Source organism: Macaca nemestrina, chromosome 18 (genome assembly GCF_043159975.1).
Source record: "Macaca nemestrina isolate mMacNem1 chromosome 18, mMacNem.hap1, whole genome shotgun sequence".
NCBI classification, from domain to species: domain Eukaryota; kingdom Metazoa; phylum Chordata; class Mammalia; order Primates; family Cercopithecidae; genus Macaca; species Macaca nemestrina.
In genome coordinates this window covers 11,856,163-11,877,583 of record NC_092142.1, presented here as the reverse complement: position 1 = coordinate 11,877,583, position 21,421 = coordinate 11,856,163, and the positions used below count along the sequence as shown (strand labels likewise).

The 21,421-nt window shown below is 51.9% G+C and overlaps 1 protein-coding gene across 1 annotated transcript in view; it reads left to right on the top strand.

Moving 5' to 3' along the window:
* Nucleotides 1-21,421, top strand: part of LOC105467761 (uncharacterized) — a 153,755-nt gene that overhangs the window by 8,498 nt on the left and 123,836 nt on the right. Inside the window, exons 4-10 of the mRNA XM_071084126.1 lie at nucleotides 282-352; nucleotides 2,977-3,142; nucleotides 3,220-3,354; nucleotides 5,167-5,347; nucleotides 10,877-11,016; nucleotides 17,866-17,969; nucleotides 19,078-19,243. Coding sequence (XP_070940227.1) covers nucleotides 282-352; nucleotides 2,977-3,142; nucleotides 3,220-3,354; nucleotides 5,167-5,347; nucleotides 10,877-11,016; nucleotides 17,866-17,969; nucleotides 19,078-19,243 — 963 coding nt within the window. The remainder of the gene's footprint in view (nucleotides 1-281; nucleotides 353-2,976; nucleotides 3,143-3,219; nucleotides 3,355-5,166; nucleotides 5,348-10,876; nucleotides 11,017-17,865; nucleotides 17,970-19,077; nucleotides 19,244-21,421) is intronic.

Sequence of the window (21,421 nt, the reverse complement as noted above, 5' to 3'; positions counted from 1 at the left end):
TCCCATGAATCCCTCAACCACACTTCCAGTGTCTTTTTGGGCAAAATGAGAAGTTTCCATACCTTTAGCAGGGAGCTGTAGGTACTTGACTATTTCAGTGAGACATTCAGCCTTCACCACCCAGGCTTTGTTACCTGGTCAAGGGAGGGGTCTCTCTGCCTTGCCCCCAACATGGGTTCATGTATCCTCCTGGGCCCTAGAACTGCTTTGTGGGTGGGGTGCTGGTGAGGTCCTGGGGTATCCCAGGAGAGGTCACTCACTCATGGTGCTTTCCATTTCAGCTCCAAGACTTCCGGGTGACATCTATCCTGGGGGCCAAGGTGGAGCTTCTGAAGGAGTCGGAGAGCCTGAGGTAAGACACTTGGCCATGGGGCTGGGACCTGCCCACGATGGGGCTGGAGATGTGAGCCCTCTACCATCTTCCAACCACTGTCGGGCTCTGGGTGCACTGAATTAGATTAGGACAACCGGTTAGGGTGAGCCCTCTGCAGCAGAGAGATGCCATCTTGGACTGAAGTTCAAACAAATTTCTGTATTTATGTTGACCTTGTCAAGCACCAGTGAAGACCGCTGGGGGGTTGCCTTCATGTAGAAGCCTTGGGTGACTCCAGAGAGCCGTAGGTGCTCTTCTCTTACCTGGTGGGAGGAACTCATCCCATAGTTCTGCCCGTCACTGCCAGCATGTCCAGATTTCACGCCTGCCGATTACCCCTTGGGCATCGTTGTTGAGTGTGTTCTGAAAGACTCCGGCTAATGGGACTGCTGGGCCCACGGAGGTCTGCCTTTTCCCCTCCCCCACTCTGCCAAGACCCCATCCTCTCCCACCCCAAGCCAAGCCCCTCTTTTGTGACCCAGCCAAGCCTGGGATTCTCTCTGTGGCTCGTTTCCCAGGCCTCCCTGACAGTGGCCTCGGTGGCCTCAGAGCTCAGACAGGCCGCCAGGCTGAAGGCATCTCCTTCTCTGCAGATTCCTCTTCCGTTTTTATTGCAAATTCATTTGTTAAGAAATAAAGCCTTTGTCTAGGGATACCAGGATGGGGGATGCTGCTGAGGGACAGACAGATCCTCACTGAAAGGCAAGGGGAGGGTCTCCTCCAAGGGGACTATTGTCCCCCAGCTCCTCATCAGAAATGCTAAGTCAGCCGGGCCAGGGGTTGTCACTTCCTGGAGGCCAGACTGACACTTGCTATTCTGGGAGTGGTGGGCGCCATTAGCATTTCTCTCCATCAGGGCTTGGGACCCAGGGGCACTGCCTTAGGAAGACCCCCAGGCTTTAATTGGAGCTGGAGAGTGACCGCTGCCCCCCTGGAAAGTAGAAGTGGGGGCACATCTGTTCCGCAGGGTTTTGTCTTGCTAGCCTGTAGGGTCTGGGGACTTGGCAGTTTCCCCTTCATCTTGGAGCATCTCTGTCTTCCACCTCCACGCACGGAAGGGGGACTTCACCACCCCTCACCTCCCACCTTCCCCATCCCTTCACTCTGCAGATACCAGACCCAGGCACCTGTCTGCCAGGGGTAGGGCAGGCAGGAGGAGCACTGGGCTGAATTCTGGTGCCAGCTCCTCCCCTGATTCGCTGTGTGATATCCCCCAAGAAGGCCCCCGTCTCGGGACCTCATTTCTTTGTCTCAACAATGACAGAGTCTCAAGTCACTTCCAGTTCAGGGTTTCTGCAGCCTGTGACTGCAGAGCCAGGCTGCCTGGGTTCGAATCCCAGCTGGAGCCCTGAGCAAGAGACTGCATTACTCTGAACCTGTTTCCTTATCTGGAATGTGGGTAGAGGGAGGGTAATTACCTCCCTGGTGGGATCTGTAGGGGAGGGAAAGACTTCCTTTACCTTCCTGGATTCAATAGCTCTGTCTAGAAATGAACTGACATCAGGAGAAGAGGTAGGTAGATTTTTTTATACACTCAGGGACATCGTGGAATGAAAGAGTGACGGCCCCCCAGAGTAGTAGTGAGACTTGGGAGCTTATACACCATTTTCATGGGGGAAGGGGAGGAGGGAGGAAGGCAAGTTAGAGGGGAGTAGATGGTTTCCAGGAAAGAGGAAGAAGAGACAGGAGATGTGCTAGTGTAGGATGAAGTTTGTCTGGGTGTGGTGTTGACTTGCACCATCCTCTCTCAGGATGAGAGCTGCTCTTCCCAGGTGGATGCAGCTCCCTGGAGGGGATTGATGACAATTAGGTTCTTTTTGGGGGATCTGTCTTTAGGCAGAAGTGGGGAGTTTAGAGAAAGCCTCTCCCCACATTTGCTGTTTCTCAACAAATACGGTCTTTGGTTCAAAATAAACAAGAGGCTAGGGTGCAGTGGTTTATGCCTGTATTCCCAGCGCTTTGGGAGGCTGAGACTGGAGGATTGCTTGAGCCCAGGAGTTTGAGATCAGCCTCGGCAACATAGCAGGAACCTATCTCTACAAAAAGTTTAAAAATTAGCTGGGCATGGTGGCCGCATGTCTGTGGTCCCAGCCCTGTAATCCCAGCCACTCGGGTGGCTGACTCGGAAGGATTGTTTAAGCCTACAAGGTTGAGGCTGCAGTGAGCTATGATCGTGCCACTGTACTCCAGCCTGAGCAACAGAGTGAGACTGGTCCACAAAAACTCAACATACCCAAGTGGCATATTTTGGGGTGGCACATCCAGAGCGCCTTCAGCTCCTTCTTGGGATTAAGTGAGGTGTTTTGGAAAGCAGGCAGCTTTCCAAAGCTTGGGGTCTCAGCCTTTTACTCTTTGACGCTTGTCTCCCACACCTGTCCATTTGTCCCAGGGGTGAAAAGGCTGGGGTGGCTCAGAGCACAGTTGGCTACCCCAGAGCCCAGCTGCAGAAGGAAGAAAGGCTATCTGGTAGGGGGATGTGGGGTTTCCTGGGAGCTTCCCATGGGGGTTGACCTGTAGGAGGGCAGGAATGCTGTGGCCTCTGGCAGTCAGCAGGTGGCCTGGGGCACCGGAGGGTGCCTCTTGACCCGTCTGCCCTCCTGCAGTGCCGCCCTGGGCCGCAACCCACTCCGCTTCATCCTGCACTCTGGGCGTGTGGCCCACCTGTGTCCCCACCCTGCTGAGCCACGCTGGGTGCTGAACGTGAAGCGTGCTGTGCTGAGCCTCCTGCAGGGCCACCCGGGGGCCCACAGCCCCAACACCCTCGATGAGGTGAGGCCAGGAGATGGGAAAGGAGTGGGGGTGGGGGTGGCCGAAAGGCTGACCTGTCTCCCACCCTGTCCGCCCAGGTGGACATCCTGGGCCAATGTCCCACCACATACCAGCGCCATGGGGACTGGCTATACAAGACCAAGGACCTGGCACAGTGCTCCCTGCGCAGGGGACACTCCTCGCTGCATTCTCAGGCCCTGCCTGGAGTGGCCGTGAGTGCTGGGCTGGGCTGGGCCCCTGACTGCTACTCTCCTAGACCCTCCTTTTCTTCTTCCTCCTCCCTCCTCCCTCCTCCTCCTCTCCTCCTCCTCCTCTCCTCCTCCCTCCTCCTCCACTCCTCCCTCCTCCTTCCTCCTCCTCTCCTCCTCCCTCCTCCTCCTCTCCTCCTCCTCCTCTCCTCCTCCTCCTCTCCTCCTCCTCCTCTCCTCCTCCTTCCTCCTCCCTCCTCTCCTCCCTCCTCTCCTCTCCTCTTCCTCTCCCTCCTCTCCTCCCTCCTCCTCCCTCCTCCCTCCTCCTCCCTCCTCCTCCTCCCTCCTCTCCTCCCCCTTCCCCCCTCCCCTCCTCCTTCCTCCTCCCTCCCCTCTTCCCCCTTCCCCCTCCCTCCCCTCTTCCCCCTTCCCCCTCCCCTCCTCCTTCCTCCTCCCTCCCCTCTTCCCCCTTCCCCCTCCCCTCCTCCTTCCTCCTCCCTCTTCCTTCCTCCTTCCTCCTCCTCCCTCTTCTCTCTTCCTCTCCTCCTCCCTCTTCTTCTCCTCCTCCCCTCCTCCCCTCCTCCTCTCCTCCTCCCTCCTCCTCTCCTCCTCCCTCCTCCTCTCCTCCTCCCTCCTCCTCTCCTCCTCCCTCCTCCTCTCCTCCTCTCCTCCTCCCTCCTCTTCTCCTCCTCCTCTCCTCCTCCCCTCCTCCTCCCTCCTCCTCTCCTCCTCTCTCTTTCCTCCCTCCTCCCTCTTCGTCTCCTCCCTCCTCAGCTCTTCCTGTCCTCTCTGGCAATTCCTTCTCTTCTTGGTTCTCCTTCCTTTACCTCCTCTCCTCCCTTCCCCTTCCCTCCCCTCTTCTCTTTCCTTCAAGAAATTTTATTGTATGTATGTATGTATGTATGTATCTATTTCCTTAGAGACAGAATCCCACTGTGTCACTCAGGCTGGAGTGTAGTGGTGTGATCATGGTTCAGTGCAGCCTTCAACTCCTGGACTCAAGTGATCCTCCTGTCTCAGCCTCTCGAGTGTAGCTGGGACTACAGGCACAAGACACCACTCCTGGTTAATTTTTTTATTTTTATTTTTAGTAGAGATGGTGTCTTGTTATGTTGCCCAGGCTGATCTTGAACTCCTGAGCTCAATTGATCCTCCTGCCTCAGCCTCCCAAGTAGGTGGGACTACACCTGGTGGGACTACACCACCATTCCTGGTTAATTTTTTATTTTATTTTATTTTTAGTAGAGATGATGTCTTGCTATGTTGCCCAGGCTGATCTTGAACTCCTGAGCTCAAGCATTCCTGCCACCTTGGCTTCCCCAAGTGCTGGAACTATGGGAATGAGCCACCGCACCCGCCCCTCTGTCCTTTTCCCCAAGCCCTCCTCTACACCTCTGTCTCCAGCTCCCTGAAGAGGCAAGCGCTTTGTAAATACTAAACATCTGCAGGAGGATGATAAGTGATCATTGTTCATGTTGACTTGTTATCAAAAGTCTCAGCATCTGAGAGGTGGAGGTGGGCCTCTGCTGATTTGAATGTTTTCATACATTTATCACTTCTCTCCTGGGGGTCACTGTCTGCTAGACTTTCTTGCTTCCCCTCGTCCTTGTCACCTCCCATCTGCCTTTGCCTTGGCTGCTGTTGCCACAATCCAGGCGAGCCAGGGGTGGGTGATGCTGGGATGCAGCCCTCAGCATCTCCTCCCCAGCCTTGCTGAGAGAAGGATGGGGCCTGTGGCTCTGATGGGGCCCTCATTCCTCCTCCCCTTGGTTCCAGCTGGGTCTTGTGGATGGCTAGATCCTGACCTCAGCTGTCTCTTCCCCTCTTGGTCTGCAGCCCGGCCTGACTTCCCGCCTGACCTGCGTCCAGAACTTCCGGGCCGGCGTGCTGCGGGAGGCCTCCTGCACAGAGCTGGACGCTGCAGGGCCACTGTCTGCAAAGGCGAGCGCCGTGCAGATGCGGACCCTCTCCTCACTCAGCCTGCTGCACGAGATGTCCCAAGATCCAGCGGGCACAGGTGACCTCAGCCTTCCCTGGTGGCCACCCCCTGACCGTGGTGCGAGGGTGGTCTGGCCATAGGGACTCAAGCAGGCCCAGGCTCCATCCCTGTGTCCCGGCCTGGACACCTCTGACCTATTTCTGAAAATGGTCATCATCAGGAGAGTTAGCCACTTCTAGAAGATTCTTCAGGCTCTTTCTGCCCGTTCAGATCAAATGGTCCTGGCTTGGTTGAGCCCCTTTTCCCTGGGATGTCCTTGGTGAAGATGGAATCTTCTGTTTCTCAACCTTAAATTCAGCAACCCCTCAGTCTGCCCATTTTAGGGGCAAACTGACCAAAGTTTTCTGATTTTCCAGAAAGTTCCTGCTAACACATAGCATTACCTGGGACTTGGTGCCCTCCTACAATTTTGCACAGGATGAGACAAGCGAGGCCTGTATCTGGGGGGAGGATTGCTTTTCCATGTTTGGAAACCAGTTATCTTCCTGAACGATGAAATAAGAACGGTTATTCTCACTGCTGGGATTTTGGAAGGATTTACTGTGGGCCAGTAGCTGTGCTGAGCCCTTTATGTGTATTTAATTTAATTCTCATCAAAACCTCATTAGGAAGGTACTGTTATTAGTTAAATTTAAATAAAAATTTTGGCTGGGTGCAGTGGCTCCCAGCACTTTGGGAGGCCGAGGTAGGCGGATAACTTGATTTCAGGAGTTTCGAGACCAGCCTGGCCAACATGCAGAAACCCTGTCTCTACTAAAAATGCAAAAATTAGCTGGAAGTGGTGGTGGGCACCTGTGATCCCAGCTACTCGGGAGACTGAGGCCAGAGAATCGCTTGAACCCGGGAGGCGGAGGTTGCAATGAGCCAAGATCATGCCACTGCACTCTAGACTGGGTCACAGAGTAAGACTCCATCTCAAGAAATAAATTATTTATTTATTTATTTATTTTGAGACACAATCTCGTTCTGTTGCCCAGGCTAGACAGCAGTGGTCCGATCAGGGCTCAGTGTAGTCTCAGCCTCCCCAGGCTCAGGTGATCCTCCCACCTCAGTCCCCCAAGTAGCTGGGACTGCAGGCACATAGCACCATGCCTGGCTAATTTTCATTTGTTTGTTTGTTTGTTTGTTTTTGTAGAGACAGGGTTTCATAAACCAGGCTGGTCTCGAACTCCTGGGCTCAAATTATCCTTCCACTCCAGCTTCCCAAAGTGCTGGGATTACAAGTGTGAGCCGTTGTGCCCCACCAATTAAATTTTTCGGATAAGTGACCTGCGGCTCAAAGAGGTCAAATGACTTGTCCAAGGTCACTCAGTCAGTGAGAGGCAGGGCTGGGGCCTGGACTCCTGCCGTGTGTTCCACAGCCCTGGCTGGTAATTGTGTTTGCCTTGGAGGGCAGGCTCCCAGCACCCCCAGGTGAGAACCCTCTAGATGGGACCTTGGCATTTTCCTGGCTTCACTCAGCACCACGGGACGCCTTCTAGGATCCCAGCTTGGTCTGCCCTCCCTGCACATCGACCCTCAGCTGCAGAAACTAGCTGTGCCTGAGGGCATCCAGGCTTGCCAGGACCCAGTGGTGTCCCACTGAGTTGGATGAGATTTCTTTTTTTTTCCTCCTTTTTAACAGCTTTGTTAAGACAGAATTCACATACCATACAATTCAGCATTTAAAGTGTACAGTTCACTGGTTTCTAGTATATTCAGAGTTGTACATCCATCATCACCACAATCAACTTTATTATTTATTTTATTTTATATTTTGAAATGGAGGCTTGCTTTGTCACCCAGGCTGGAGTGCAGTGGCGTGATCTCAGCTCACTGCAACCTCCTCTCCCAGGTTCACGCAGTGCTCCCGCCTCAGCCTCCGAGTAGCTGGGATTACAGGTGTGTACCACCATGCCCGGCTAATTTTTGTATTTTTAGTAGAGATGGATTTTCCCCATGTCAGCCAAGCTGGTCTCAAACTCCTGACCTCAGGTGATCGATCCGCCTGCCTCGGCCTCCCAAATTGCTGGGATTACAGGCGTGAGCCACTATGCTAGGCCCCATTATTATTATTATTATTATCATCATCATTATTATTATTATTTTGAGATGGAGTCTGGCTCTGCTGCCCAGGCTGGAGTGCAGTAGCGTGATCTCAGCTCACTGCAACCTCCTCCTCCTGGGCTCAAGCGATTCTCCTGCTTCAGCCTCCTGAGTAGCTGGGATTACAGGCACCTGCCACCATGCGCAGCTAATTTTGTGTTTTTAGTAGTGATGGGGTTTTACAACCAGAGTGGGCTCGAACTGCTGACCTCAGGTGATCTGCCCATCTTGACCTCCCAAAGTGCTAGGATTATAGACATGAGCCACCGTGCCCAGTCTTCAACTTAGTTTTTTAAAGAGGCAGTCTTGCTCTGTCACCCAGGCTGGAATGCAATAGTGCCTCGACCTCTCTAGCTCAAGGGATTCCCCCAACCTCAGCCTCCCCAGTACAGCTGTGCACCACCATGCCTGGCTAATTTTTTAAACTTTCTGTGTAGAAAGAGGGTCTCGCTATGTTGCCCAGGCTGGTCTCAAACTCCTGGTTGCAAGTGATCTTACTACTGCAGCCTCCCACAGTGCTGGGATTACAGGTGTGAACCACTGTGGTCCACGTTAATCAACTTGAGAACATTGTCACCACCCTAAAAACAAACCTTGTGCTCATGAGCCCTCATCTTCCCAGACCCTGGCAGCCACTCAACTACTTTCTTCCTCTGATTTTCCTGTTCTGGGATTTCATATAAATGTGGTTATGAAGTGTGTGCTTTTCTGCCTAACTTCTTCACTCAGCACAATGTTTAAGGTTCATCCATGTTGTGGCCTGAATTGGAATGTTTTCTTTTTCTTTGCTGAGTAATATTCCATTGTGTGGAGGAGTTTTTTCATATTTTCACTGTCATTCCCAGGAGGCTTTTGGAGTCAGAACTCGATTCTAATTCTGACTCTATGTTGTGTGACTTGGGCTGATAGCGTCTCTCTGTGCCTCAGTTTCCTTAGCTGTAAATATATGGGTAGGTCACCCCTTATCCCATAGATTATGGGGAAAGTTACAGAAAATGGTCAGCTGGGCACAGTGGCTCAAGCCTGTAATCCCAGCACCTTGGGAGGGCAAAGGGAGCAGACTGCCTGACTCCAGGAGTTCGAGACCAGTCTGGCAACATGATGAAACCCCGTCACTGTGAAAAATACAAAAAATTAGTCAGGCATGGTAGTGTGTGTCTGTAATTCCAGCTGCTTGGGAGTCTGAAGTGGGAGGATCACCTGAGCCCAGAAGGTCGAGGCTGCAGTGAGCTGTGATCGCGTCACTGCACTCCAGCCTGGGTGACAGAGTGAGACCCCTTCTGAACAAAAAAAAAAAAAAAGAAAAGAAAATCATCACTGCCTTTAGCTAAGCACCTGACACGTGGCGTCTATGAACATTCACATCCTCCTGGCCCCATTCTTTAGGGCCTGATCCCAAAGGCACACTCGGGAATGAGCCTTTATCCCTCCTTGAAGTTCCGCACTGGGTTCAGATGGCCCTGACTTGGCCCTGTCCTTCTCCCTGGGTTGGAGTCATTTGGTTCCCAGCTGTCATGGGAGAATTCTCCTTAGGTTTGCAGATTCTTGGCAGGTCATCAGGAGTGTGTTTTCATTCATGCTTACCCCAAATGCCTGTCTGAGCACCTGTTGGTGCTAAGCACTGCCTCGGCTCTGGGGACAGGGCTGTGATCATGGTCGACTCCATTCCTGTCACACTGAGGCTGACACCCTCCTGGGAGGGGGGAACCACAGATGGGGGGAAAAAACCCAGTCAGGGTGGCTTGAGACTGTGATCTATGTCAGGAAAGAAGTTAAACAGCTGCATGACAGCCAGTGACTTAGACGGGGTGGCGGTGGGGTGGGGGTGGTGGGTAAGAGGGCCTCTGAGGAAGTAATGATTTTGCTGAAGGATAAGACAAGATCAGCTTTGGGAAGATGCAGGAAAGAGCATTCAGGGAGGAAACAGGAAGTGTTTCCCTGGGGCGGGAGCGACCTCTGTGTGTCCCAGGCACCTGGGGGGCTAAGGAGAGGTCTGAGGATTAGATGGATGAATGTGTGCACCTGTGTGGAGCCGGACACACTGTGAGGGCGGGTGCCCTGGCCTGCAGGCGGCCAGGGGGTGGTGGACAGCATCTAGAAGGCGCACGCCTTTGCCAAGGAGCATTGAAGCTGAGGGAGGTGTGGATTGTGGATTCGAGGGTAGGTCTTTGACTGAGGTGTGGGGGTCCAAGCGGGACTTACGAAAGGTTAACACCATGGCTGTGTGCAGAGCAGAGGGCAGTTTCTGCCATCACCCATCGTTATTAGGAAGCAGTCACAGGACTGAATGCATGAGAGAGATGAAGATTTATTGTTTTGACAAGGTTATGTGTGACATGGTACAAAAGGACACGGTTAAAATGAGTCCCCCCTCTCCAGAGGCTGACACCATTCCTTGCTTCCAGTATACTCTTCCAGACAAATTCTGTGTACTTACAGATACATAGGCGACTGTGTCTATTTGGTTGGTCTGGTGTTTTGTTTTGTTTTGAGACGGGGTCTCGCTCTTGTGGCCCAGGCTGGAGTGCAGTGGCGTGATCTCAGTTCACTACAACCTCCACCTCCCAGGTTCAAGCAATTCTCCTGCCTCAGCCTTCCATGTGGCTGGGACTACAGGCACCTGCCACCACGCCCAGTTAATTTTTTGTATTTTTAATAGAGACAGGTTTCACCATGCTGGCCAGGCTGGTCTCGAACTCCTGACCTCGGGCGATCCATCCACTTTGGCCTCCCAAAGTGCTGGGATTACAGGCGTGAGCCTCTGTGCCTGTCTTAGAGCAGTCTATTTTTATTTTTGAACCATACACTGTTCTGCATCTTGCCTTGGTCACTCGATGGCTTGGAGATCTTTCCAAAGCAGGGCGTGTCCTGCTGACCTGTTTCTGTTAAAGGATACTCAGCGTTGGCCGGGCACAGTGCCTCATGCCTGCAATCCCAGCACTTTGGGAGGCCGAGGCAGGCAGATCACAAGGTCAGGAGATCGAGACCATCCTGGCTAACACGGTGAAACCCCGTCTCTACTAAAAATACAAAAAAATTAGCTGGGCGTGGTGGTGGGCGCCTGTATTCCCAGCTACTCCAGAGGCTGAGGCAGGAGAATGGCGTGAACCCGGGAGGCGGAGCTTGCAGCGAGCCGAGATAGGGCTCCTGCACTGCAGCCTGGGCGACAGAGTGAGACTCCATCTCAAAAAAAAAAAAAAAAAAAAAAGATACTCAGTGTTCCCTGGTGTGAGTGGTCCACAGTTTGTTTGCCCAGCTCCCGCTGGTGGGTACATAGGTGCTTCCCATCTTAGGCTGTTTGCAAGGATGGTGCCATGATTTCCCTCGTAGACACCCATCTTACATGTTGCCTGAAACATGCTGAAGGAAGCATTGGTGGGATGGGGGCAATTCCCAGAGGGCTTTCTAGCTCACTCTGGCCTTTCCCCATATGGTCATCCCATCAACCTCTTCCCATCTCAGATCTAGATGCTGGAGATGATAAAGACATGACCCCAAGCAGCCTGCTGTATGAGTGGGAGGAGACACCATCCCAGGCCATGGTGGCCACCGCAGCCACGTTAGTGAGGAGGCTGTGCCTGGCTCAGACCACTAGCTTGGAGGTAAGTGGCTTCTCCAGCCCCAGGCCAGAGTCTTTCTTGGCCCTGAGTCCCTAGGACACCTTCCTCTTCCTGCCCATATCATGGCCCATCCTCTCATATTTAATGTCAAGGCTGTCATGTATGGGTGGGTAGGTTGTGCACTGCACAACTGTACCTCATTGCAAAAGCAAGGAAATCTAGATGTTGTATGCCAAGCCAGTGTCCCAGTCAGGGTTGGATGTGGGCAGAGGGGAAGCCTTTTCTACTTTGTCTGTCTAGGAGCATACAACAGTCCTCTTGACTTGCAGTGTAACCTCCCAGACCTAGCCACATGTGAGCCTCAGCATTGAGGACTTCCCACAGCAAAGTTAGAAACACATGGCCCAGGCCTCCTTCAAAACTCCTGGCTGTTTCAAGTCAAGAGGCAGATGTGACTTTGAGACTTATGGCCAGTTCCTTCCTTTGTGATCATCAAGAATCTGAGGTCCTGAGGCTGAGCTGTGATGATGAGATTCTCCTCCCCAACTGTCTTTTTCTGAGAGAGGGCCTTGAACCCACATGTAAGATGCAAAGCATAAGAGAGATGGTTTAGCATGGTACAGTCCCTGGGGGACGAAAGTGATGTGTCATTGGATTGAAGACTCGCCCAAATAATCTAGGATAATCATATCTCAAGATCCTTAACTTAATTACATCTGCAAAGATCCTTTTTCCAAATAAGGGAAATTTACAAGATCTAGGACGTAGGACACAGACATATAATTTTGGGGGCCTCCATTCAATGTTCTACAATTTTTTTTTTTTTTTTTTTTGAGACAGAGCCTTGCTCTCCCCCAGGCTAGCGTGCAGTGGTGCAATCTTGGCTCACTGCAAGCTCTGCTTCCCAGGTTCATGCCGTTGTCCTGCCTCAGTCTTCCGAGTAGCTGGGACTACAGGCACCCGCCACCACACCTGGCTAATTTTTTTTTTTTTTTTGTATTTTTAGTAGAGACGGGGTTTCATCGTGTTAGCCAGGATGGTCTTGATCTCCTGACCTCGTGATCCACCCACCTCGGCCTCTCAAAGTGCTGGGATTACAGGCATGAGCCACTGTGCCCAGCCTTTTTTTTAAGACAGCGTCTCACTCTGTTGCCCAGGCTGGAGTATAGTGGTGCAGTCATGGCTTACTGCAGCCTTGACCTCCCAGACTAAAGCGATCCTCTCACCTCAGCCTCCAGAGTAGCTGGGACTGCAGGTGCATGCCACCACACCTGGCTAATTCTTGTGTTTTTTGTAGAGACGGGATTTCACCATGTTGCCCAGGCTTGTCTTGAACTTCTGGACACAAATAATCCTCCCACCTCAGCTTGCCAAGGTGTTGGGATTACAGGCGTAAGCCGCTGCACTCTGCCAAGGCTTTATAGTTTAATTGAGCACTTAGTGTATGCTCAGACAATAAGCTCCAGGCCCTGACTTGTGTTACCTAATTTAATCATCTCAGTGATATTCATATCATTGTGCCCATTTTACAGATGAGCAAACTGAAGCTTGAAGAGTTTAGGAAATGTGCTTAAAGCCACAGTGCTAGTAAGTGATAGAGCTGGGCTGTTAACCCAGGCAGCCTGGCCCAAGGCAGGGTTTCTCACCCTGGGTGCTGTGGACACCAAGGGCTGGGTCATGCTTTGTCGGGGGTGTGGGGGAGGCTGTCATGGGCAATGTGGGATGTTTAGCAGCATCTCTGGCCTCTCCTCACTAGATGTTATCATCATCCCTACCTGTAGTCCGTGGCAGCGAGATGGCCCTGGGGAGCACAGTTGTCACCAGTAGGGGACCGCTGCTCTGTGACCTGTGCTGTAACCGTTGCACTGCTGAACCTCATGGCTTGATGGGAAGACAGGACTGCGTTCTTTGGCCTTAAAAGCACGCCTGACCACCTAACTGGACATTTCCCCTGGCAGGGGTGGCTCAGGGCAAGGGCTGCAGGCCTGGGTGTCCACTTTTGGATGCTGGTGGAGCTAGCCCCAGAGGGCACTGTGTGGCTGTCTTTTACTTACAGACTGAAAAGGAAGTTATTGCCACCGGGGAGGTCCCCTGGGCTGAGGGGTAAAAAGCTGAGGACCCTGTTGCTGGAAATGGCTTTGCAGGGCCACATCAGTGCACATCAAGCAGCTCCTGGGCCCCTGGGAGGGCTGAGGACCTGCCTGGGTTGCCAGGGGGACAGACCTCATGAGCTTTGGCTTGAAATGCCTCTGCCCCTCCCCATTGATGGTGGGTGGGAGACAAGGTTTGTTTTCCAGTCCAGAAACAAAACCAGGACTCAGCGCTCAATAGAAAGCAAACCCCCGAGTCGGGCCCTCTGTGGAGAGGCCCCGGAGTTTCGATGTGGGTGGCAGAGGGTGGGATGGCCAAGGGCATCCCTAAGGAACAAAGGAGGAGGAAGCAAGAGTGCATTGGGTGTGGGAGGGGACAGACAGAGGGAGCCAGTGGGGCCAACTCCAGGCTGCCAGGAAAGATGCCTGGGAGAGGGCATGGCTAATCACCAATCTTGGGTGTTCTGAGAACAAGGAGCTGGAGTTACAGGTGTTTATTAAGGGCTGACTGTGTGCAGTCAGGAAACGGTGTGGACAGTGGCAGAACAGGACTGGCTCACAAGAGTGGGTGAGTAGATTTCCAGGTGTCCCGCAGACTGGTTGTTAAACACTGCTGTTTTAAACATTAAGTTGTGGCCAGGCACAGTGGCTCACGCCTGTAATCCCAGCACTTTGGGAGGCTGAGGCAGGCAGATCACCTGAGGTCAGGAGTTCAAGACCAGCCTGGTCAACATAGTGAAACCCCGTCTCTACTAAAAATACAAAAATTGGCCAGGAGCCTGTAATCCCAGCTACTTGGAAGGCTGAGACAGAAGAATCACTTGAACCCAGGAGGCAGAGGTTGCAGTGAGCAGAGATCCCTCCACTGCACTCCGGCCTGGGCGACAAGAGCAAGACTCCACCTCAAATAAATAAATAAAATAAAACAAAACAAAACAAAATAAATAGTCGTATTAACATAGCTGACTGATGGGTACAAATACACACTTCAATAGAAATCAGACTAACACTCGATAGATTCCTATGATGACTATAATTAACATTAATGCTACATTTAAAAATAGCTAGAAGAGAATTATTTGAACGTTTCTAATGTAAAGAAAAGGTAAATAGTTACGGTGATGGATATCGCAATTATCCTGATTTGATTAGATGAATGTATCAAATTATTCCATGGGTACCCTGAAAATATGTGCATCTAATGTGTATCAACAAGTAAATAGGCTGGGCACGGTGACTCACACCTGTAATCCCAGCACTTTGGAAGGCTAAGATGGATGATCACTTGAGCCCAGGGGTTTGAGACCAGCTTGGGCAACATAGGAAGAGCCCATCTCTACACAAAAGAAGCCAAGCATGGTGGTACATGCCTGTGGTCCTGGCTACTTGGGAAGCTGAGGCAGGAGGTTGGCTTGAGCCTGGGAGGTTGAGGCTACAGTGAGCTGGGATCATACTACTGCAATCCAGCCTGGGTGACAGAGTGAGACTCTTCTCCAAAAAAAAAAAAAAGGAAGAAAAATTAAAAAATCAAATAAAAATAATTATATTAGAAACAAAGGTATGAAATACTCCAAACCACGACTACCTGGTTATTTTACTACATTTTACTATTGTCTTTCCATTAGAGGTTAGTCATGTTTGTTGTAACTGTATGGTGGAAATATGATATGATATGCTAAGGTGCATTTCTTCCCAGGTCTGTCCTTAGCAATTGCATGTTGGTTGCCTGAAATTGACCATGGTGGGTGTATTTACACCATGGGAATTGGCAAACGCTACAAATCAGGACTTTTTTTTTTTTTTTTTTTTTTTTTTTTTTTTTTTTTTTAGCCATTGCATATAGGATGCTGGTTAAGAAAGTGGGTTTAGGAACTGGTGCCCTGGGTTCAAGTCTCTGCTCTGCTACTGAGTAGCATGTGGCTGGTGGCACCTGACTCAAACACTTATTGAATGTCACTTTCCTTTTCTGTCAGCTTAGACCAGTGCCTGGAACGTAGTAAAGGCTCCTTGCAAAGTAACTAGTGACGTATTTATTATTACAGTTTTTTTTTTTTTTCGAGACGGTATTGTTCTGTCACCTAGGCTGGAGTGCAGTGGTGCGATCTTGGCTCACTGTAACCTCTGCCTCCCGAGTTAAAGTGATTCTCCTGTCTCAGCCTCTTGAATAGCTGGAATTACAGGCTCGCGCTACCATGCCCAGTTAGGTTTTGTATTTTTGGTAGAGATGAGGTTTCACCATGTTGGCCAGGCTGGTCTCGAACTCCTGACCGCAAGTGATCTGCCTGCCTCGACCTCCCAAAGTGCTAGGATTACAGGTGTGAGCCACTGCACCCAGCCTTATTACTATTATGATGTGTTACTGGTGGTGGTGGGGGTGGCAGGTTTCTTATTGACTTACATGTCTGTCTTTTTTTTTTTTTTTTGAGATGGTATCTCGCTCTGTTGCTCAGGCTGGAGAGTGCAGTGGCGTGATCTCGGGTCACTGCAACTACAAACTCCATCTCCTGGTTCAAGTGATTCTCTTGCCTCAGCCTCCTGAATAGCTGGGATTAACAGGGATGCAACACCATGCCTGGCTAATTTTTGTATTTTTAGTAGATACAGGGTTTCACCAGGTTGGCCATGCTGGTCTCAAACTCCTGACTTCCAGTGATCCACCCTGCTCGGCCTCGCAAAGTGCTGTGATTATAGGCGTGAACTACCGCCAGGCCCCAGTCTTGATTTCTAGGTGGGAGCCTTGGACCCTTGGTCTCCATCCAGAGCCTGCCTAGATCTGCCCTCTTTTCTCCTTTTGAGTTTCTTCTTCTCCCAGTGAAGGGAAACCAGGATGAGCCACTAATGATCCCTCCTGTTGTGCCTGGATCTGAAAGGCCCATTTTCAGGGTAACACTTGTGGCCAGAGGCTTGCCCAGAGCAGGAGGAGTGGTCCCAGGCAGGCACCATCCCCAGGTGCCCCTCTGCACACGTGTTCCGAACCCAGGCTGCCAAGGGCAGTCGGGGAAAGGCAGCCACCAGCCAGAGGGAAATGTGGCCGAGCCCATTAGGAAGGAAGGAAGCAGGCCTGGAACTGAAATTTTTTTGGACAGCAGACCCAAAATGGGCAATAGAGTCTTTTAGGCTACCAGTGGTCAGGGCCAGCTGCGATGGTGGCAGTTAGCCTGCAGCAGGTGCTGGCTCGTGGGTCCCACCGGAGGAAGGAAAGACAGTTGAGGGTTGCCGCTGGCTGTGCCCACAGAAGGCACATTCTGGGAAGGCTGCCTGGACTCTGGCAGGCAGACACATTGGCAGGTGGGCCGAGTGACGAGTTAGGGTCTGTGTTGCAGGCTGTATCTTGCTGAGATCGAGCTGTGTGTGCAGGGGATTCCGTCACAGCCACACACAGAAGGGAGGTCCAGGGTCAGGGAAGCAGGTCCCAGTCTCGGAGGAACCCTGGGTGGGTGGGGGCTTCAGACCTGGCCCTGGTCAAGCCTGGGGGAAGCATGGGGGCTTTCCTGAAGGAAGCCAGGACCTGGCTTGGCTTGGCTTGGCTCCTACCTTGTTGCTCTTTCTGTAGCTTTGGGTTCAGGCCATGCAGTCAGCCTGAGACTACAGGGGTACCAGAAGGGAAGGTTTCTCAAGCTAAATGTGTCGTAAACCCAGGGGCTGTTCTCTGAGTGCAGTCCTTTATTTCTTGTGAGTTTTGGGCCCTCTGCACCCCTTATAATGCCCTTTATTAGTCATCACTGTTAATAATTGTATAAAACAATTACATTTTTAAAAATTAGAAATATTGGAAAAGGGTGGGAACGATGGCTCACGCCTGCAATCCTGGCACTTGGGGAGGCCAAGGTGGGTGGATCACTTGAGCCCAGGAGTTTGAGACCAGCCTGGGCAACATGGTGAAACCTCATCTCTATGAAAAATACAAAAAAATTAGCTGAGGGTGGTGATGGGTGCCTGTATTCCCAGCTGCACGGGAGGCTGAGGTGGGAGGATCGCTTGAGCCCAGGAGGTTGAGGCTGCAGTAAGAAGTGATTGTGCTGCTGCAGTCCATCCTGGGAGACAGAGGGAGACCCTGTCTCTTAGAAAAAAAAAATAGTCCAGGCGTGGTAGCTCATGCCTGTAATCCCAGCCCTTTGGGGGGCTGAGGTGGGCAGATCATGAGGTCAGGAGATCAAGACCATCCTGGCTAACATGGGGAAACCTTGTCTCTACTAAAAATACAAAAAATTAGCCAGACATGGTCACAGGTGCCTGTAATCCCAGCTACTCAGGACGCTGAGGCAGGAGAATCACCTGAACCCAGGAGATGGAGGTTGCATTGAGCCGAGATCGTGTCACTCTACCCTAGCCTGGGCAACAGAGTGAGACTGTCTCAAAAATATATATATATATAGTATATAGGAAAAGATTGCTACCTCAGTAAATATTTGAAATATGCTAAGACTCATTAGAATAATTATATTACAATCATAGTGAACGTTTATTGGGCTTTTATTAGATGCCACAGATTCAGACACTCTGCCTGTTCTTTCACTGCCATATCCTGAGTGCAATGCAAGGCACATAGTAGGTGCTCAATAAATACCTTTTACATTAAAGAAAAATGAGCCCACCTGTGTGCTTGTAGGGGCTGGGGGTGTAGTGAGGGAGAAGCCAGACCTGGAGCTTCATCTCACTGGGTCTCAGGACACCTTGGGAGAAGGTAGCAGGTCCTTCCTACTTTCCCCACGGTTGTGCTTGCAGGCAGGGGACGGGTGAGGTGAACTTCGGGGATCCTCTACACTGCTGGGTGTCTCATGCTGCTCCCTCTGAATCCCAGGCCATGGACTTGTTCCTGACACTGGTGTCCCAGCTCCAGGGCCTTTCCGGGGGTGAGCTGATGGAACTCTGGCGAGATTCTTCCTTCAAATGCCGAGACAACGGGTAAGGCCCCTCTCCGGGTGGGGGATGGACCAGGAGCTGGCTGGGGGCATCCCTGGGTTGTGGGGAGTATTTGTGCTGTTCCGGGTTCCCAGTGAGGGATGGATGCTGATGCCTCATCCCGTCCCCACGACACTGACTTGTCCTCGGTCTGAAAACGTGCCCCAAGAAGGAGATTAAGTGGGGAGCCTGGAGGTTCCCACGGGGCCCAAGCTTGATCCTGCGTGAGACCAGAAGCTGAAGGGCCTGGCGGATAAAGACAGCCATTGTTCCCTTCTCCAGACAGGGACCCTCTTGCTGGAATTAGCATTCCAATGCGCCCAGGGTACCCTCCTGCGGGGGGTGGAGAGTCAGGGCTGGGAGGTGCTGGGCAGAGCGGGGATTCCACCACCCAGACCTTGCTGATTTGGAGCCAGTAAGGGGGGTAAAGAGACTCCTAATCTCGGAGGGGAATCTCTGAGGCACTAACTCGGTCAGCTCAGGGCTATGCTCAGAAGTTTGAGATCAGCCTGGGCAAGAAAGCAATGCCCCCATCTCCACAACAAATTTGAAAGTTAGCTCGAGGGGGTGGTGAACACCTGTGGTCCCAGCTACTTGGCAGGCCGAGTGGGAGGATCACCTGAGCCCAGGAGGTAGAGGCTGCAGTGAGGTGTGATCGCACCGCTGCACTGCAGCCTGGGTGACAGAGTGAGACGCTGTCTCAGAAAAAAGGAAAAAATAAATGTCCTGATGTTGTGCTGAGTATCTGAGGTTTAAACGAGAGACCATTTGCTGATTGTTGGTTCCTGTTCCGCTAGGGATTTTTACTCCTACTCGGTGACATTTGCTTGGGTGGATTTCAGCAGAGCACTGGGTGTGGACTTGTGTTTTCCCAAACCACTGTGTTTTTTGGGTGGGTAGAGCTGCCAGGGTCTGGGCTGGGTGCTGCTGTGCTAAGAGCACAGGTGTCAGCCAGGCTCAAGGGATCCCAGACCCGGGTCAGCCCCTCCCAAGGTGTGAGAGTGGGAATGTCTGCACCTTACCTCTCTGAGCCTCAGTTTACCCCCGGGTGACTTCGGTGAGATGAGGCTTGCAGGCGCTCAGCACGTGTGGGTCACCTTGACGATCTCAGGCAGCCACTGGTGGATGCCCTGCCTTCCTGTGGGACAGAGCACTGTGTGGGCCTCATGAAGGAACTCATCGCATCCGGGGAGGTAGAGGCAGACGAGGCGGAGGCGTGGCTGTCATCACTGGCATTCCTCCCACAGCCCACAGATGCTATGGTTCACATGCTGCTGGTGAGTCCCTGCACCCCACCCAGAGCCCGGGTGTCCTCCTTCCCTGGTTGGCTGCTGGTTAGACGCGGGGGAGGTGATTGGTTCTTTTGTGCCAGCCCCTCATAGGATCAGCGGAGGGGGCCAGACTGCCCAACCTCCTGGGCTACTGTGGCAGGTTCAAGGGAGCCTTTGGTATCAGAGAGTTCCGGGTTCAAGTGTCAGCATTGTGCCTCCCACCTGTGTGATCCCAGGCAAGTGACTTAACTGTTCTGAGCCTGTTTTCTGATTATTATTATTATTACTTGAGACGGAGTCTTGCTGTGTCACCCAGGCTGGAGAGCAGTGGTGCAGTCTCAGCTCACTGCAACCTCCACCTCCCGGGTTCAAGCGATTCTTCTGCCTCAGCCTCCCACGTAGCTGGGACTACAGGCGCCTGCCACCACACCCTGCTAAGTTTCGTATCTTTTTTTTTTCAGTAGAGACGGGGTTTCACCTTGTTGGCCAGGCTGGTCTGGAACTCCTGACCTCAAGTGATCCACCCGCGTCAGCCTCCCGCAGTGCTGGGATTATAGGTGTGAGCCATCATGCCTGGCTGTTTTCTGATCTCTAAAAGGAGAATGGAAGTGGTACCTCTATCCTGGGCTCATAGTGAGGAATGAATTGCTGCATGTGAAGTGGTTCTCCTGGTGTTTGGCATGAACTCTGAGCGCTTGAAATCAGAGCTGCTATTATTTTTTTAAACACGTATTTAATGAGTCTGGAAATTAGGAAATCTGCGTGAGATGAGGTTAATAATTTCTGCCAGTAGTGGAGGTGTCATTTAACCCTTGAGATGTCTGTTTGAAGTAGGTGCTCTTATCCCCAATTTGCAGGTGAGAAAACTGAGGCCCAAAGAGGTAGGGCAGCTTACTGTACCTGCCTCACGTGCGATATTCCACCTGCAGGCCAGAGTTCATGCCTCTCTGGGTCGTGTTTTCTTGTTCTGTACTCGAGTTAGGAGGCCCTGCATGATCTCTGGCAGGTCCTGGGGATGCGCTGGCTGTGTGAAGTCTGGGGAGAGGGAGGGGGAAGGAGGGGGAGTGGGGAGTGAGGGGCAAGCAGGGAGAGAGTATTTCAATGAACTTTTTATTTGAGAATAATTTTTATTTATTTATTTATTTATTTATTTATTTATTTATTTATTTATTTATTTTTTAGACTGAGTCTCCCTCTGTTGCCCAGGCTAGAGTGCAGTGGCACAATCTTGGCTCACTGCAGCCTCCACACCCCACCCCCCGGGTTGAAGCGATTCTCCCTGCCTCAGCTTCCCCAGTAGCAGGGATTACAGGCACCTGCCTCCATGCCTGGATAATTTTTGCATTTTTAGTAGAGATGGAGTTTTGCCATGTTGACCAGGCAGGTCTTGAACTCCTGACCTCAGGTGATCCACCCGCCTTGGCCTCCCAAAGTGCTGGGATTACAGGCATGAGCCACTGTGCCCGGTCCAGAATAATTTTAGATTTACCAAAAAAAAGGTTGCAAGGTTAATAGAGGGTGTTTCTGTCTAGCCCTCACCAGGGTTTCCCAACCGTGAATGTCCTGTGCCACCAGGAAGCACTGGCCCTGACCGAGCGGCTGAGTGGGTCTGTTCCCACCAAGGAAACCGCAGACTGCTGTGATTCCCCACTTTTTCCATGAATGTGCCCTGTCTGTTCTGGAATTCCCTCCAGCGCACCCCGTTGCTGTCAGTAGGTGTGAGGTTTAATCACGTTGTAAGCTCTCCGATCATTGCATGTCTCTTTTCGTGTGTACAAGCTGGGCAATTTTTTTTTTTTTTTTTTGAGACGGAGTCTCTCTCTCTGTCACCCAGGCTGGATTGCAGTGGCCCATTCATGGCTCATTGCAGCCTCGACCTCCCGGGCTCAAGTGATCCTCCCACCTCCGCTTCCTGAGTAGCTGGGACATGCACCACCACACCTGGCTAATTTCTGTAATTCTTGTATAGATGAGGTCTGGCCACATTGTTGAGGCTGGTCTCAAACTTCTGAGCTCAGGTGATCCGCCTACCACAGACTCCCAAAGTGCTGAGATTACAGGCATGAGCCACCGTGCCCAGCCCATGAATTTTTACAACTCTGTTCACCTGTGTCACCACCCCTAGAACAAGAGAGAGGATGTTTCTGACTCCAGAAGGCTCCCTAGTGCCCCTCCCAGTTGGTG